The 18,094-nt window shown below is 38.5% G+C and overlaps 1 protein-coding gene and 1 long non-coding RNA gene across 2 annotated transcripts; both read left to right on the top strand.

The window, feature by feature from the left end:
* The first annotated feature begins 653 nt into the window (after window positions 1-653).
* LOC131370485 (deleted in malignant brain tumors 1 protein-like) lies at window positions 654-12,706 on the top strand. Its single transcript, XM_058417827.1, has 19 exons — window positions 654-864; window positions 1,843-2,142; window positions 2,275-2,586; window positions 2,876-3,175; window positions 5,566-5,874; window positions 6,080-6,379; window positions 6,524-6,829; window positions 6,985-7,299; window positions 7,421-7,735; window positions 8,543-8,866; window positions 9,094-9,426; window positions 9,517-9,813; window positions 10,172-10,540; window positions 11,095-11,157; window positions 11,239-11,370; window positions 11,489-11,587; window positions 11,806-11,868; window positions 12,144-12,215; window positions 12,702-12,706. The coding sequence occupies exons 1-19, from the start codon at window positions 654-656 to the stop codon at window positions 12,704-12,706; spliced, it is 4,425 nt and encodes a 1,474-aa protein (XP_058273810.1).
* Window positions 12,707-12,875: 169 nt separating this feature from the next.
* On the top strand, window positions 12,876-14,577 carry LOC131370232 (uncharacterized). Its single transcript, XR_009207402.1, has 3 exons — window positions 12,876-12,971; window positions 13,068-13,121; window positions 13,316-14,577. It is a non-coding gene; the product is annotated as an uncharacterized LOC131370232 (long non-coding RNA).
* The last annotated feature ends 3,517 nt before the right edge of the window (window positions 14,578-18,094 follow it).

Genomic DNA, 18,094 nt, shown 5'->3' with positions numbered 1-18,094 from the left:
ACATGGTTATTTATCAGTGTTTGAATCTGCCTTCTGTGCAGGTGGCAAGCAATGGTGCTGTACCTACACTGGAGTGCTTCCGCTCTTACATGTCACACTCTAAGATATTTTTTTGTCTCTACTACAGTAAGTCAGATGTTTCTAGATACGAGAGGTGGAGTCGTATATTATGTATATCATTTGGATATATATATGGAGAAAGATAAAAATGCCTCTTCTGATTTGTCACCGAGTATGTTTGAACATTTCCTGTTATTTTTCTAATAAGGTAACAGTGAATGTGATTGGCAGCGCTCTCTCTTTCTCTCTCTCTCTCTCTCTCTCTCTATCTCTCTCTTTTCTGTCTCTCTTTCACCTATCTCTTCAGGACAGGATTAGATATGCAGGGTGTGAGAAGAACAAGTAAGATGGACATCTGTCTTACTTTTATTTGTCTGTCATCTATAGTCAGGATCACCACAGCTGGCAAGTAAAAAAAATGAATTTAATTCTCCAAATTTATTAAATTATTCCAGTTTTTATTTCTCTCTCTCTCTCTCTCTCTCTCTCTCTCAGATAGTGTGAGGCTGGTGAATGGTCACAGTCATTGTGCAGGAAGAGTGGAGGTGTTTCATAAAGAAGAGTGGGGAACTGTGTGTGATGATTTTTGGAATATGAGAGCTGCCTCAGTGGTGTGTAGAGAGTTAGGCTGTGGGGAAGCTGTTGATGCATGGGGAGATTCTCATTTTGGACAAGGTTCTGGACCGATCTGGATGAGACACCTAGAGTGTAGTGGATTTGAATCTACTTTGAAAAAGTGTGGGCCACTTGGGGAGAAGGTAAAACACTGCAATCATGAAGAGGATGCTGGAGTTATCTGCTCAGGTAGGTTGGCATATACAGTATATTATGTTTAATAACAATGTAGGTGTTGTTACTGTAAATCCTAATCAGTTGTTTTTAAAATATGTCTATAAGTTTTAATTAAAATGTTTAGTAATTTGTTTTAGTAAAATATTTGGAAAAAATATCTTTGCTGTTTCTTATGCTTACATTTTTGACAAATAAACCTTTTTTGTGTCCACTGCAGTGGAATTGTGGTTTGTAACCATACAGTCAAGCTATAAAGCTATATCATTTCAGTTTAAACATCCAACAGCAACGTTTAAGACTTCTTTTCTCTTTTAAAAAAAAATTTTATAAGTAGTTCAGTAAACACTCTTTGCGGCAAAATTTTACACACACCTAGGCTAAAGACACTCAAACAAAATTTGCACAAATTTGAAAGTTATTCATGGCTTATATTAATTTTGTGATTATAAAGATAAAGATTATAAAGCCTATTCATTATTATTTTTTAATTGTTTTACCTTTAACTTAATTCTCTAAAAATATATATTAAAATCTCATTTATTTATATATATATTAAAATCTCATTTAGCACAAAACACTCAGAAAACAGTGGGAAACAAAACTTAAAATACGAAATAATGTATATAGATTAGATACATACATTCTAAAGAGAGCGAATTTTGTGCATGTATGCGTGTGAGACAAGTAACCAGGGGACTTACCAGGGGAGAGCACCTCAAAGCACCTGTACTGAATATAGTGCAAAATTTTAGCAATTTTGTGCAAGCACGTTTGCTTACTTTCTGGAGTATGCAGTTTTTTTGTTTTTGTTTTTAAAATTGTATTAGATGGTTAAGCAAAAATGTTAATTAAATTAATAAATTATTAAGACATGATTCTGTTGCAGAATGACTACTATGTGTATAGGTTCAAGGTGTGAATACTTATACAAGGCACATTCACCATTATTGCTGTTGGATAATATAATAAAAATGATACTGATTATTTTAGCAGTCAGGCTTGTTGGTGGATCTCGCTGCTCTGGGAGAGTAGAGGTGCTGCATGAGAAGACCTGGGCCTCAGTGTGTGATGATGACTTTGACAAGCAGGATGCAGAGGTTGTGTGTCGGAACCTGGGCTGTGGGCCTCTTGTGGAGATGCGGGGAACAGCTGCTTTCGGCAGAGGCATGGGTCAGGTGTGGGAAGAGGAGCTTCAGTGCAAAGGCACAGAGTCTCAGATTCAGTTTTGTCCAACATCTACACGTGAACACAACTGCTCCCATTATAGCAATGTGGGACTAGTGTGTGCTGGTAAATGTTTTAACTTACATCATTTATCATTAATATCTTTGAATTTTTGAGAATATTCTTTCCATATCTTTGTTCTGCATGTTATGTCCCTCCATCATTCTTGTTTGCTTATGTCCATTCTCTTCTGCACAGATAATGTGAGGCTGGTGGATGGTGGCAGTCAGTGTGCTGGAAGAGTGGAGGTTCTTCATAGAGAAAAGTGGGGAACAGTGTGTAGTGATAACTGGAATATTAAAGCTGCTGCAGTTGTGTGTAGAGAGCTAGGATGTGGAGAAGCTGTAGATGCGCTGCATCATTCTCAGTTTGGATCAGGATCAGGATTAATCTGGATGGATGATGTGAGCTGTAAGGGATCAGAGTCTACCCTGAAAAACTGTGGATCAGTAGAATTTGGCAAACATAATTGTGATCATGATAAAAATGCTGGAGTCATCTGTTCAGGTATGCTGGTCCTAACTTCAAACTCTAAGGTTAACCTGGAATAACGCTGAAAGTTTATTCTTTCCAATGCCACTCTTTTGATTTTTCCCCCCTCTCTTCCAACTAGCATAAATAGATAGATAAAAAATGGTGGCTATCAGGGGGGCTTTCAGGACTGGATTTAGAACCCACTGAATTAATCTACATATAATATATATTGAAACCATCCTCACTTCATTTGTAATTTGCAAAAAAGAACAGCCATATTAAAAATTGTAATTCTGTAATCATTCCTTACATGCTAATATTTTAGAAGTCAGACTGGTTGGTGGTTCTCACTGCTCTGGGAGAGTAGAAGTGCTTCATGAGATGACCTGGGTTAGAGTGTGTGATGCTGATTTCAGCATGCAGGATGCAGAGGTTGTGTGTCGGGAGCTGGACTGTGGGCCTCCTGTGGACGTGTTGGGAACAGCTCACTTTGACGTAGATGAAGTGCAGGAGTGGACAAAGGAATTGAAGTGCAGAGGCAATGAATCTCGAACTCATTTTTGTCCAACATCTACACTCCAACACAACTGCTCCCATTCTAATTATGTGGGACTTGTTTGTTCTGGTAAGAGCTTAACATTAACTTCTTATTCATATTTTTGATTGACTAGAAGCTATATAAAATATGAACAGCCTTTCTTTCTCTCCCTGAAACTGCTTGTACTGTATATACTAAATGGCTAGAGGTACACTATATTGCCAAAAGTATTCGCTCACCTGCCTTGACTCGCATATGAACTTTAGTGACATCCCATTCCTAATCCATAGGGTTCAATATGACGTCGGTCCACCCTTTGCAGCTATAACAGCTTCAACTCTTCTGGGAAGGCTGTCCACAAGGTTTAGGAGTGTGTTTATGGGAATTTTTGACCATTCTTCCAGAAGTGCATTTGTGAGGTCACACACTGATGTTGGACGAGAAGGCCTGGCTCTCAGTCTCCGCTCTAATTCATCCCAAAGGTGTTCTATCGGGTTGAGGTCAGGACTCTGTGCAGGCCAGTCAAGTTCATCCACACCAGACTCTGTCATCCATGTCTTTATGGACCTTGCTTTGTGCACTGGTGCACAGTCATGTTGGAAGAGGAAGGGGCCAGCTCCAAACTGTTCCCACAAAGTTGGGAGCATGGAATTGTCCAAAATGTCTTGGTATGCTGAAGCATTCAGAGTTCCTTTCACTTGAACTAAGGGGCCAAGCCCAGCTCCTGAAAAACAACCCCACACCATAATCCCCCCTCCACCAAACTTTACACTTGGCACAATGCAGTCAGACAAGTACCGTTCTCCTGGCAACCGCCAAACCCAGACTCGTCCATCAGATTGCCAGATGGAGAAGCGTGATTCGTCACTCCAGAGAACGCGTCTCCACTGCTCTAGAGTCCAGTGGCGGCGTGCTTTACACCACTGCATCCGACGCTTTGCATTGCACTTGGTGATGTATGGCTTGGATGCAGCTGCTCGGCCATGGAAACCCATTCCATGAAGCTCTCTGTGCACTGTTCTTGAGATAATCTGAAGGCCACATGAAGTTTGGAGGTCTGTAGCGATTGACTGCAGAAAGTTGGTGACCTCTTCGCACTATGTGCCTCAGCATCCGCTGACCCCGCTCCGTCAGTTTACGTGGCCTACCACTTCGTGGCTGAGTTGCTGTCGTTCCCAAACACTTCCACGTTCTTATAATACAGCTGACAGTTGACTGTGGAATATTTAGGAGCGAGGAAATTTCACGACTGGATTTGTTGCACAGGTGGCATCCTATCACAGTTCCACGCTGGAATTCACTGAGCTCCTGAGAGCGACCCATTCTTTCACAAATGTTTGTAAAAACAGTCTGCATGCCTAGGTGCTTGATTTTATACACCTGTGGCCATGGAAGTGATTGGAACACCTGATTCTGATTATTTGGATGGGTGAGCGAATACTTTTGGCAATATAGTGTATGTGGGTATACACAATATTAAAAAAAGACATGAGCCTGCTATTCCTGTACAATGACCTTCTCCAAACTGTTGCAATAAAGTTGGTAGGACCAAAGTATAGAGAGTTTATATATACTGCCACATTATTATTTCCCCTTCACTTTAACTAAACTGTTCCAGCATGACAATTCCCTTGTGCACATAGTGGGGTTGATAAAGACATGATTTTTCAAAGGTGGGGTAGAAAAACTTGAGTGTCCTGCATATAGCCCTGACCTCTATCCCACTGAACACCTTTTGGGATAAATGTGAAAACTGAATGGACCCTAGGCCCTATATCATCAGTGCCTGAGCCCAAATCCCCACAGCCACACTCCAAAATGAGTTATACCTGAACTGTAAATAGAGGTTATTATGGCTGCAAATTGGGAACCACATCTGCAATGGGATGTTCGGCAAAAGTGTGATGGTCATGTGTCCGCATATATTTGGCCATATAGTGTACCTAACCCAAACCATAATTAATTATGATAAATAGCTAGTTTTCTTAGCTTTGTCATTGTATTATTTATTGTGTTCTGAGGTGAATAATTCCAACCTTTTTTCACCTCTTATTATATTTTGTAGCAAAGCCAGAATTCTGTCCCAAATCTGGCAGCCACAACAGAAAATCATATTACTGAAATACTAAGATAAATAAACACTGGCAGTAAAATGAGCAATTCTTAAAGGGCAATACTTTCAAATTCAAACTATGTTGTTATTGTTAAGTCGTGGAACAGCATTTCACTGAATGGGACCAGTAAAGGCTGCATAGCACACAAAACCTTTTATAATTGGTTGCAAAGGTCAATACCAAGTGACAATCTGTCTTTGCTATAGCAGGGGAATGGAGAACCAACTTCAAATTAATGTTGATGGTTGTGAAATGAGATGTTAAATAAATATATATGGATTTAATGTTTAGGTGTCCATATACTTCTTGCCATGAAGTGTATATTTTATTTTTTTTTTTGAAAAGATTTCTTCTCCTATGCAGGGGCTGTGAAGCTGGTGGATGGTGGGAGTCAATGTGCTGGAAGGGTAGAGGTTTTTTATAGAGGACAGTGGGGAACAGTGTGTGATGATAACTTTAACAAGAAAGTTGCTACAGTGGTCTGTAAAGAGCTGGGCTGTAGCGAGGCCATAGATGCACCAGGTAACGCACACTTTGGTCTGGGAAGTGGACCAGTCTGGATGGTTGTTGAAGACTGTAGTGAGTCAGAGTCTACACTAAAGCAATGTTTATCAGTTGAATGGGGTGAAAATCTCTGTAGCCATGATGATGATGCTGGGGTTGTCTGCTCAGGTAAGCTATACTCTACTTTACTGTAACAGTTACCTATTTTAATGATTGTAGTTCACAACTCATAACACTAAAAATTCAACGCTGTAAATTTATTACTATGAGCTGACTTATTTTTATTTTGAATTCAAGAATTCCTTAGGGATTCTTAGAATTCCATAATTCCATATATGTTCATGATTTAATTTCTCCCATGGTAAAATTTTAGGAGTCAGACTTGTTGGTGGTTCACATTGCTCTGGGAGAGTAGAGATACTTCATGGGAAGACCTGGGCCACAGTGTGTGGTGCTGCTTTTGGCCTGCAAGATGCAGAGGTTGTTTGTCGTGAGCTGGGCTGTGGGTCACCTGAAGAAGTCCTGGGAGCAGATGCTTTTGGAAGTGGTCAGGGCCCGGTGTGGGAAAAGGAGTTCCAGTGCAGTGGCACAGAGTCTCAGATTCATTTTTGTCCAACATCTTTGCTCAAACACAACTGCTCCCATTCCAGTGATGTTGGACTGGTGTGTGCTGGTGAGTGCTGCAGCATAAATGATCTAGTCTTACACTGTATTTCCTGACTGTCTTGTATTTGCAAGTAGGTGAGAAACTAAACATACAAAGAATATGCATGACTACTGGTTTTTGTTTGTTTTGTCATTTGTCTTTCTTGAACAGCTGGTGTGAGGCTGGTGGATGGTGGCAGTCGGTGTGCAGGAAGAGTGGAGGTCTCACATAGAGGAGGCTGGGGAACAGTGTGTGTTGATGACTTAGATATGGGAGCTGCTACAGTTGTGTGTAGAGAATTAGGCTGTGGGGAAGCTGTAGACACATTTGATAATGCTCACTTTGGCCCAGGATCGGGACCAATCCTGATGGATGTGTACTGTACAGGATTAGAGTCTACCCTGAAGAACTGTGGGTCAAGAGAGTTGAGTGGACATACCTGTGAACATGGTGGAGGTCCTGCAGTCATTTGTTCAGGTGAGTTGCATTCAATCTTAACCTAAAAGCAAATGTCTTTTACAGAAATATAATTTATTAACATACTACATTTTTTGATTGACTTCAGATAATTAATAATTATAATAAATTAATAATGCATAAGAATAATAATTAAAAAACACACACATTCACAGGTCACAGAGAACCCCGACTTATGGATGGCCCACATCTCTGTTCTGGAAGAGTAGAGGTACTTGCTGGAAACACATGGGCAACAGTCTATGATGCTAAATTTGACCAGCAGGATGCAGAGGTTGTGTGTCGGGAGTTGGGGTGTGGGCTTCCTGTGCAGGTAGTAAAGGCGTCTGCTTTTGGCAAAGGGAAGAGCCAGGTTTGGATAAAGGAGCTTCAGTGCACAGGCAACGAATCACAGATTTATTTCTGCCAAGGATCATTTACACTCGAACACAGCTGCTCCAATGAAAATGATGTGGGATTAATATGTTCAGGTTAAGTATCAACTTTAATTAATGTTTACATTTAAGTATCAGTGCCTTATAGATGACTGATTTATAATTTATTTCACTCTACTACATTTTCACCTTCAATAAGCTCTAAGTGTTTGTCCAGGTCATACACATGCACGGCTGGTGAACAGCATGGACTCTTGTTCTGGTCGAGTTGAGCTCAAATACCTCAATACCTGGGGGACTATTTGTGCTGTAAACTGGAATATGAGAGATGCCAATGTCCTCTGTGGACAGCTGAACTGTGGAAGTGCTGTGGCTGTGGTGGACACTGACTGGTTTGGGGCAGGAAGTGGCCAGATCTGGGCAGACATATTTGAATGTCAGGGGAATGAGACACATCTGTCGCAGTGTCCTATATCATCATGGAGTCGAGCTAACTGCTCTCATAAACAAGATGCTGGAATCATTTGTAATGGTAAGCTACTGTTAAACATATTATACAATTTAGGAGCACCATGCACCTATCCAGCCAATTGTGTGGCAGCAGCACAATTCATAAAATCACAGATATAAGTGAAGATCTTCAGTTAATGTTTACATCAACATGGTCTTCTGCTGTTGTAGGATATCTGCCATTAGGTTTGGCATATTATGTATTCTGAGATGCTTTTCAGCTTACCACAGTTGTAACAAGTGTTTAATTGAATTACTGTTTGCTCTGACCTGCCTCATCAATCTCTCACAATGTTGTTGCTCACTCTTGTTGTGTTTATAAAACTTTCTGAACCACCCCAAAGCACAGACATGTTGATGCTAAGGTGAAGCTGAAGAATTGGCTATAGAAGACAAAGAGAAATTAAGAAAAAATATTAAGAATACCAGTTATGAATTAACTACCAGCATGTAACATAGATGACTCAAGAGTGAGCCTGGGGGGAGTGAAGTGCACTCCTTAAATAGACCCAATCACTGGTGGGGCTGATGATAATTAAGAGTGCGCTCTTTGGCTCCCCACTGGTAGCAATAACCTAGAAGGTGTGTCAGTGTTTTAGCTTGCTCTCTGCTTCCCTCTAGTGAAGGAACCCCCTTATAGTGAACATTAATTGAACCTCTTGACCACTATCTGTGTGATTTTATGTATTGCACTGCTGCCAGATAACTAGCTGATTGGATAAACAAGTGTACAGCTGTTCCCAGTAAAATGTTTGAGGAGTATGAAATATTTTAAGTGTCATTCATATATGTCAAAAAGTATTTTGATTTAAATGACTTTTTTTCTCAGGTTCATCACTGGCATTACATGATGACAGAGTGCGATTGTCTGGAGGGAGTGAATGTCAGGGGGAACTGGAGGTTTATTTCATGAATAACTGGATGAGAGTTCTCCTGCACTCTTGGGGTCTGTCTGAGGCCTCTGTGGTGTGCAAACAGTTGGGTTGTGGCTCTGTGCTAAGCTACAATTCCTCTCTATCTAAAACTGAACATAGCCATAGCATGTGTGCAGAAGGTTTCAGATGCTCTGGAAATGAAGCACATCTGAAGAAATGCCACAGTGCAGAGCAGGTCAACTGCAGCTCAAAAGAACAGCTATCAATTACCTGCTCTGGTAAGAGCAATGAAGTTGAATAATGTAAAAAATATATATAATAATATAATTTACTCAAACCTGAAATTGAATTGTAATGCTTATCTCAGAGTAACCAACTATGTGGTAGAACAACTATATGTTAAACTATGCAGGGGTAACAAATTGAATTAAAGAGTTTATGTCTTGGGTTAAACTTTTTTATAAAAAACTTTAGGTCATGTAAATGTTTGTCTATATCTGTGTAGGTGTTTTTAACCGAACCCACAGCTCTATCAGGCTGGTTGGTTCTGGGGGAGATGACTGTGCAGGAAGGCTTGAGGTTTTACACAATGGATCATGGGGGACAGTGCATCATGACTCGTGGGATATTAAGGATGCAGAGGTGGTGTGCAGACAGCTGCAATGCGGTGTAGCCCTCAGAGACCATGTTCTGTCCTGGTTTGGTCCTGGAACTGGGCCTATATGGCTGAATCAGGTGGAGTGCACAGGCAAAGAGGAAGCTCTATGGGACTGCCAATTTCAGTTCTCTGAAGGGAAGGCAAGTGGACACCAGGAAGATGTAGGAGTTGTGTGCTCGGGTAAAGTGGACACATTATATACTAAATGTTTACACTGACTTATAATGTAAATGCCTACACCAGTTCAAGATGTTATCCTTCTCCCAGCAGAGTTCAAAGAGATCAGACTTACTGAGGGCTGTAAGGGGAATCTGGAAGTCTTTTACAATGGAACTTGGGGTAATGTGTGTGAAAATGGAATTGATAAAGAAACAGCAAGTTTAATCTGCCGAGAGCTGAATTGTGGAACAACAGGCACAGAGTATTGGTCCAAAGCCAGACTGAAATTTGCTCCTAACTGGCTGGATGATTTGAAATGTAGGAAGCATGATGCCACTCTATGGCACTGTCAATCTTCCCCCTGGAGAAATAACACGTGTAATCGTGTGGCTCATATTACATGCATAGGTTGGTAGATCTGCTCTCTCTCGCTATCGTTCTCTACAATTACAGTACATGTTAAAAACTGTGTCCAGCTGAACTTAAAATACTGATGAATGAGCATTTTCTTGAATTTATTCTGAGAAGTTATAGATAGAAAGAAACAAAAACAGATAAAAGGCTAACCCATTACTGTACCACCCTCACAGATGCAGAAATGAATAATAAGTGTAATCACCATTATAGAGACATTTCATCAACCTGCCAGAAAAAGTACTCAAGTAAGGACACTTGTTAAATATTAAATTCTGTGTCATAATAATCAAATGTATTAATAACAAAAGTTCAAAGTTGCACTCCTCTTATTAGTGCTAACATTAAACAGGATGTGTCAAAATGGCTACTGTCTTCTTATGTGGCATGTGTGCAATGTGTGTAGAACATCTGCCTCTCAGGCTGAGTGGAGGAGAAGGAGACTGCTCTGGAAGGCTCGAGCTGTATTATAATGCTACATGGGGCACTATTTGTAGCGATCAGTGGGACATCAAGGATGCTCAGGTGGTCTGCAGACAGCTTGGCTGTGGCCAGGCAGTGAGGGCTGACAGGAACGCTTTATTCGGGGCTGGTAAAGGGGTTATCTGGCTGAACAGAGTGAACTGTAGAGGGAATGAGATTCATCTGTGGGACTGTCTTTATTCCCTGAAGAATCACACAGATTGTTTGCACAGACAGGATGCTGGAGTCACCTGTGCAGGTCTTTTATTTGTTCCAGATCATTTTTCTAAAATGTTGATCATAGTGAAGATATGAATGAATTGCTCAATCATTCGCAAGATAATTTACATAATAAATATGACAGTCATATTAATGACTTTGGGCAATCAAATAGAAAGACCACAAAGAATAGCTGTTCTATTCTATTATGAGAGAAGTATTATCCTGTAACAGCTAAGAATTGGTGTGTATCTACAGTAGCTAATGTGCTGTAATGGCTGAGCAGAACTGCTGAAACTCTCTTTCACCATGTATTATAAATATATTATTTTCAGCACTGTGAGCTTTGGCTTTTATGTGGTTTTGTGAATACAATAATTTAGTGGTAATTTATGGCTGTTTGGAATTTACCAACATATACATATCTACATTGCGTAAATCAGTGTTTCTGAAAATTTTGTAAATCTGTCAGGAATGTTTAGCTCACTTTGCCCTAATCTATGTAAGCATTTATACCCAGTTATAGCAAAAAGTAAATGAGGCCCAATAAGTGTACTTTGCTGATCTGTCATTATGTTACTTCTGTAAGAACAGACATGCCCGTGCCTCCTTCTGTTACAATCGAAACAACAACCACCACTACTACCACTAAAAAAGGTAAAATTGTTTTCAAACAGTTTTAATGAATATTTATATCAATTGTTTCACAGAGTATCTTTTGTGTTTAAACCCCATTAGAGACAGGTACTACACAAACAGCATTAGCATTTGGAGTTCCTACACTAGCCATGTTTGTGCTAGGAGCACTGCTTTTCATGGCCTTGCTATTTGTAGTTTTTCTATTTTACCGAAACAAAGAACTAAGAAGAGGTAGGTAGATATTCAGGACTCTTTACTACACTAAACATTAATCAGAGTAAGATAAAGGAAACTGTCAGCATCCTGTCTTTTACTAAACTGATGAAACTGTTTCTGTCTCTGCTTCCAGCTCTTGATAAAAGTAGTCATAACTCGGTGACAGATGCAGTGTATGAAGATATCAACATTAGTTTCATAACTACAAGAGCTACTAGCTCACCTCATAGGGGTAAGTGATATGCAGTGAGTGCATCTCATAAAGTGTTTTATTTGAAATTTACCTGTACAGGTAATTTAGGGAAATTATAAAAATCTAACCTATGAATGTAGTAGCATCATATGTTTGACTTGGCAAATTGTCAAAAATACACACATGCAACACACTTAATATCTGATAATGCACAAAAAATCAGTGAATATAACTCATTTCATTTTTTCTATTATCAGGAAGTTTCATTACTGAAGCAGAGCATTCTGGATATGAGTATGTAGATGAAGCACTGGTCTCAGGTAATAAAAAGGGCAGGGAATTTTTCAATTTTTTTTTGCAATTCATAATGAATAGATTACATTGCTAAAGTTATCCAGTCAGAGCCATTTTTTAATCTTTAGCAAAGTAAATGCATTGCGTTTTAAATCTGGCACAAGAACTTACCTTTTTGATTCACCTTTGCGTGTCTTTGTGGGTTCATATGAGACAAATGACAATTTAAGATTAGCGTTGTAAAAGTGTAATGTAAACGTTTTAGCTGTTTGTAAAGATACACTGCTTGTATTTAATTTAGATGACAGAGCCGATTCATCAGAGAGCTACGATGATGCCATCACTGCTGGAGCGATGTTAGAGAATGCAGATGGTGTGGTTCTTTTATTTTGTCTGTTTGATTTTGATGTCATTTATCTAAGAAATAAAACAGGATGGGACATGGTGTTATTGGAAAATAATCAATAAATCGCTGGTGTGGAGTTATTGTTAGCATTCTGAATCTGATTATTTTCCTATAAGGGCATGTCCTGAAGTCTTATTCCTTTTATACCACAGCCGTTTGCCAAAATGTATTTTAATTTTTACTTTTAATACATTTTTCCAGTTAATATTCCTTATAGTTGTTCCTTCCCAATACTCTCTTATTTTTCTTTCTCAATCTTGAAGAATATCATATATTTTGGGAAAATAGGTTCATCTTTTAACATTGATACTGGAGACAAAAATGCTGATAAAAACCTTCAGCATCTCAACAATTATGTTTTTAATCCATTCACATAGAGCAAGTCACTGTGTAATTTTTTACTATAGAAATTGGAACAAGCATATTAATATAAATCTCTAGTTTGCCTTGCAGCTTGATCTGCTGTGAGAGCTGTTGTTATTAATAATTAATCAACACCTTCTGACCAATCAGAGTTGAACATTCAACACTGTGGTGGCATCAACAGGGTTTAAAAGACCTTAAAGAATTGGTATTAGCATAAACTCATCATCTACAACGTGATATACTGTAGTGAGTTCTCCACAGAATTTGTAATGATGTTATTTATCTACATTTGAACAGATATATCAGAGAACTATGATGATGCTATTATTACTGGAATAACCCCAACTATAATAGCAGGTAACATTTTCTTAAAATATCGTTTAGTACAGTACAGCAACAGTGTTAGTTGTGTTGCTTCTTGATATCATAATCTGTCTTTCAACATCACTGTAGTAGACACATCAGAGGATTATGATGACGTCATCGCTGCTGGACAAGATGCAGAAGGTTAGTGGCTTGTTGCGTATGCTGCTACATTTTCAAATGTATAACAGTGAGGAGGTCAAAGGTATCACACTGAAAGAAAGGAATCCAATACTTAAACTAAAATAATATACGCCCTCATGATAGAAGAATTCATTTAGTTCTTGCAAACTTTGTTATGTTTACACTTTAAAATAGCATATGTGTTCTTTTTCCAGATTATGATGACGTGGAAGAGCTGCCGAAAAACTGACCATTGCCGCCAAATGCCTTTACTGAGGAAATTTCTTAACTCAGAAATCAATATCTAAATCAAATAACAAGCTCTCAATTCACATGATATTACACTTCTTGAGCATTGTGCTTTTGAGCTTCATACATTTTGAAATATTGTATCTATGGAGGAAAACCTTCACTGTTGTTTAGTTGAATGTCACTAAATTTAATTTCTATTACCTTTAAAAAATCCAGTTACTTAAAATCTTCACATGGTTCCACTGAATAATGTTATTTATAGAGAAAAATTTACACAGCTCATGTTTGTAGCGGGTTATCCTACTGAAACCTGATTTTATGTTTTGATGATGATGGTTGTGATCATCATGATCACTCCAAAATCTCTCACAGTTGGTCATTTTAATTGAGTTCTGTTGACTGTGAAGGCCATAACATATGATTAGCATGATTATCAAACCATGCAGTGAACCACCAAGCACTGTGGATGGGGAAGGACCACTCTGATTAGGAGGAAAATGTTCATGCAGTAAAGGTCAGTCAGAAGATCTTTGTGCTGCATAACCAAACCATGGCAGAAAAAATTCAATATGTGCTACCTTACTGTATAACTAATCCTTTAATTTATCACCCATCTGTACTCACTGGCCTGCAAGTTTATGTGCTAATCGTCTGGTCATCTTCCACTCTTGAAATCCTCAGATTCTTGTTTTTTTCTGCATTCTTTAGCATCATTCATCACTCTAGAGATTGTTGTGTGTGAAAATCCCAGGAGATTAGCAGTTTCTGAAATCCTTAAACCAGCCCTAAATCTGGCACTTGGTTGAAGTAACAAAATCTAATTTTTTCCCCCATTCTGGTGTTTGATGTGAACATTGCCTGAAGCTCTTGACCCTATTCTGCATGATTTTATGCATTATGCTGCTGTAACATGATTGAATGTTTGGATATCTGCATAAATGAGCAGATGCACACGTGTTTCTATTAAAGTGGATGGTGATTGTATAAATAAAATCCACATCATTTTGATGTTTTTCTATAATACATGTACACATTTTAACCACCAGATGGAACCGTATAACTTCTCAGCAAATAGCTCTGGTGAAGTTTTCTGATGAATCTATGTCAGACATGAGCCGAATGTATTTTATTCTTGTTTATTAATGTGTGTAATTTTCCCCATATGCTCATTTAGTGTATGGGAACATTTTTACTGCTTAACCAAAAACAATAAAACATTTGATAATGTTTCAGGATAATATGCACAAAAAAAATGTTAAGATTTTTTTTTTATACTTTGTCAAATCTAGCATGGTTTTAATTGACAAGACTGGATTAAAGATTTTCTTAAAAACAATTTGACTATAAGTGAATTCTCCTCCACTTTACCACAAATATAGTCCATCAGTAAAAGACATGTTTGCTATCCAAAGTTTCGCTATTGCACAAGAACAGTACCAGGGTTAAAAAATTTTATAGACACACATGCTTTTTTGTTCTACTAACAGAGAAAATGATCCTGGTATTACGGATTATAATGCAGACTATAAAAAGAATGAATTTTTTTTCTTATTTTCTACGTTATCCTCATAGCTGTTAAAAAGCATGCTTTAGCTACTTTCGGGATAAATGAAAAAAAAAAAAAAAACACTTGATTGAGCAGGTTCTTTACAGGAAGCCTTTGTACATTAGAAATGGCCTGCTTTTTCCTGACCATTAGTTGATTCATGCACTGCCCTATATTTCACTATTCAACTGTCACACATTTATCACACAACGTCTCTCTATTCTGACCAAGTACCAGAGAACCAAGTATGTCCCAACATATTAAAATCACTAACGCTAAACACGCCTATTATCTGCAGTGTTTCTTCAGTCTGCAGTAGCAATCAAGGAATCACAGTGGTGATTGATGCTGGTGTTTTCTGCCGTCTGGTCGCTGTGGGAACGAACATGCACCTATTACACGCTTACAGAGACGGCTGCTGCCAATGGGTGTTTCCATAGAGACTGCAGGAGGCCAAGGACACCATAAGCAACCTCCATAACTCTTCACATCACCACATGTGCCGTTTGCTTTTATTGTTCAGTCTCAGACAGAAAATGTTCTTATGAATTGGGAGAGCAAATATTAAAATATTATATTCATTTAAAACATCTAAATCATAGCTTTATAATTAGGCTGTCCTTCTAGTGGCTTCAACATTCATTTTCAAGTGCTGTTTTTGATTTAGGACTTAGTATTGGTCACTTGAATGGTCAATTCATTTTCTATCACAGCAGCTGAGACAGTAGTTCTGACAGCAAGGCAAGACCACGGGTTCATATTAATGCTCTCTTTCTAACATGTTACAGTTTGTATTGTAACAGTTTTCTCAGGGACTGTAGTGGATGCTTCACAGAATCTGGTTGTAAATATAAACAGATTTTACACGTTTTTCTTTAACTAAGAACAAAAAAAACAGTATAACTTTTAATATAGGGAAGCTTTAGGGAAGTGGTCTGCAGTATCAGTATTTTGTAAGAGGCAATAAGTTTTCCACCATGGCAAAGTCTTCAGGACAGAGTCTCTGCCATTTCTGATGTCTCTGTAGCATAAACAGTTAAGTTTGTTTTAAAATTTATTAAATTACAAAGACAGAAAGTTGTTGTTGTTCATTTGGTCCAATCATTTGGTCCGCATGTTTCGATTTGGCACAGGTTTTACGCCGGATACAAAACAGAAAGTGATTGATTATAATTAAAAACATCAGGAAATGGTTTTATGGATGTTCCATGACATTAAATGTAACAATAAATAGGTATTGTTAAAATGTATAAAAAAAATACATCCCTTTCTTTAATTAATAAAAATGTAATCATTGGCAAAGCCATGATACGGCACCCCTGGAGCAGAGAGGGTTAAGGGCCTTGCTCAAGGGCCCAACAGTGGCAACTTGGCAGTGCTGGGGCTTGAACCCCTGATCTTCTGGTCAACAACCCAGAGCCTTAACCACTTGAGCCACCACTGCCCCTATCAACAGTTCAATCCCCCCCCCATTCCAAGATGAATTGGTCAGCTCTGCTCACAGTGCTAGTGGGCTTATCTCCACTGTTTACCAAATTGAGCAGGGACCTGCATAAAACCAAGGGTATAAAGATGCTTAAGCCTGAACAATAGGGCATCAATCTAGCCAAATCCACCAGCATGCTTTTTCTAGCTGTTTATAGCAGATTAACTGCAAATACAAAATCCCCAAATACAGTAAGAGTCATCTATAGATGTCTGTTGCTAGACTGTAGCCAGAAAACCTCACCTATTTCTGAAAAACATAAGATAGTAATCAGTGCCAATATTTTATATTTGGTCAATTAGACATGTAAATCTGTGTGTACGTCTGTTTGGGCATACACTGAATTTCCTGAGATAAACTGAGACTAAATTGAGGTTATATAGAGCAACATAAACACACATCATTTTGTAACAGTTCCTGACTGCAGCCACCCACTGACTTGGAGCACACACATCTTCAGTCTGTGACTCACTCGTGGAGAGTGGGCGTCCAGCAGTCCATTCATAGAAACACTCTTTTAGTCTATGAGAACTGTGACTTATTCAGAAACTAAGGACTCACACCCAATCATATATGTATATGCAGTGGTATAAAATTGCACTAATAAAGCCAAGTATTGCAATAATTATTTTTATATATTCAATTCAATTTTATTTGAATAGCAATTTTTACAATAGATATTACAAAGCAGACTTACATAAATAAACTACTACTACTACTACTACTACTACTACTACTACTACTAATAATAATAATAATAATAATAATAATAATAATAATAATAATAATAATTCTGGATATACATTTTAAATTAACAAATTTTTCAATTTCTCGCTAATGAGCAGGGCAGAGATGACATTGGCAAGGAAAAACTCCCTGAGACGATGTTAGGAAGAAATCTTGAGAGGAACCAGATTCAAAAGGGAACCCATCCTCAACTGGGTGAAACCTGACAATAATCACTGCAATTATAAATAATTTTTACTTCTATAACTGTTCACTGTATGGTAAAAAATTGCAATTGTGTAGGTAGGAAATGAATTCCAGCTTTACCATGAACATCTATTTTGTTGAAGGCTTCAGTTGGAGACTTGAGTGCAAAACTGTGGACAGCTGCAGTCCTAAAACTGTCACAACGGTTGTATCAAATCTGTTCATATCAATTGCAGTCCAATGCTATCTTCATGGTTTCTAAGTGGCACCATCTACAGTAATCTCATGCATCTCCAGGCTGCCAGTACAGGGCCATCTTCACCAACAGTATGTGGTTTCCAAGTGGTGAGAACTCCAACCAGAAGTAGGCCATCAGGATGGATCAGGCAGGTGTGGAGAGCAGAAGGGGTCAAGACCACTGATATCTCATAATATGTGTAGCTCAAAAGAGAGAGAGAGAGAGAGAGAGAGAGAGAGAGAGAGAGAGAGAGAGAGAGAGAGAGAGAGAGAGGGGATTATTAGCTATGTTTATTGTCAGGTAATGGTTAAGGACAAGGTACATTTTGTGCAGACTAGGAAATGCCAGTAGGTAACACAGCAAGAGTGCACCCTGAGACATAAAGTGGCCAACAAATGTGAGTGAATGCTTGAGAGTGGGTGGACTTCAGCATCCAAACATCCCAGTTCATTAAAACACGTTTACCTAAGAAAAAAATATTCTCAAAAACTTGACTAAACAAACATATTTTCACCCTAGACTTAAACACTGAGACTGTG

Source organism: Hemibagrus wyckioides, linkage group LG19, assembly GCF_019097595.1.
Source record: "Hemibagrus wyckioides isolate EC202008001 linkage group LG19, SWU_Hwy_1.0, whole genome shotgun sequence".
NCBI lineage: Eukaryota > Metazoa > Chordata > Actinopteri > Siluriformes > Bagridae > Hemibagrus > Hemibagrus wyckioides.
Note: the sequence above shows the minus strand (reverse complement) of the source record. Positions and strands in the feature narration are given on the sequence as shown.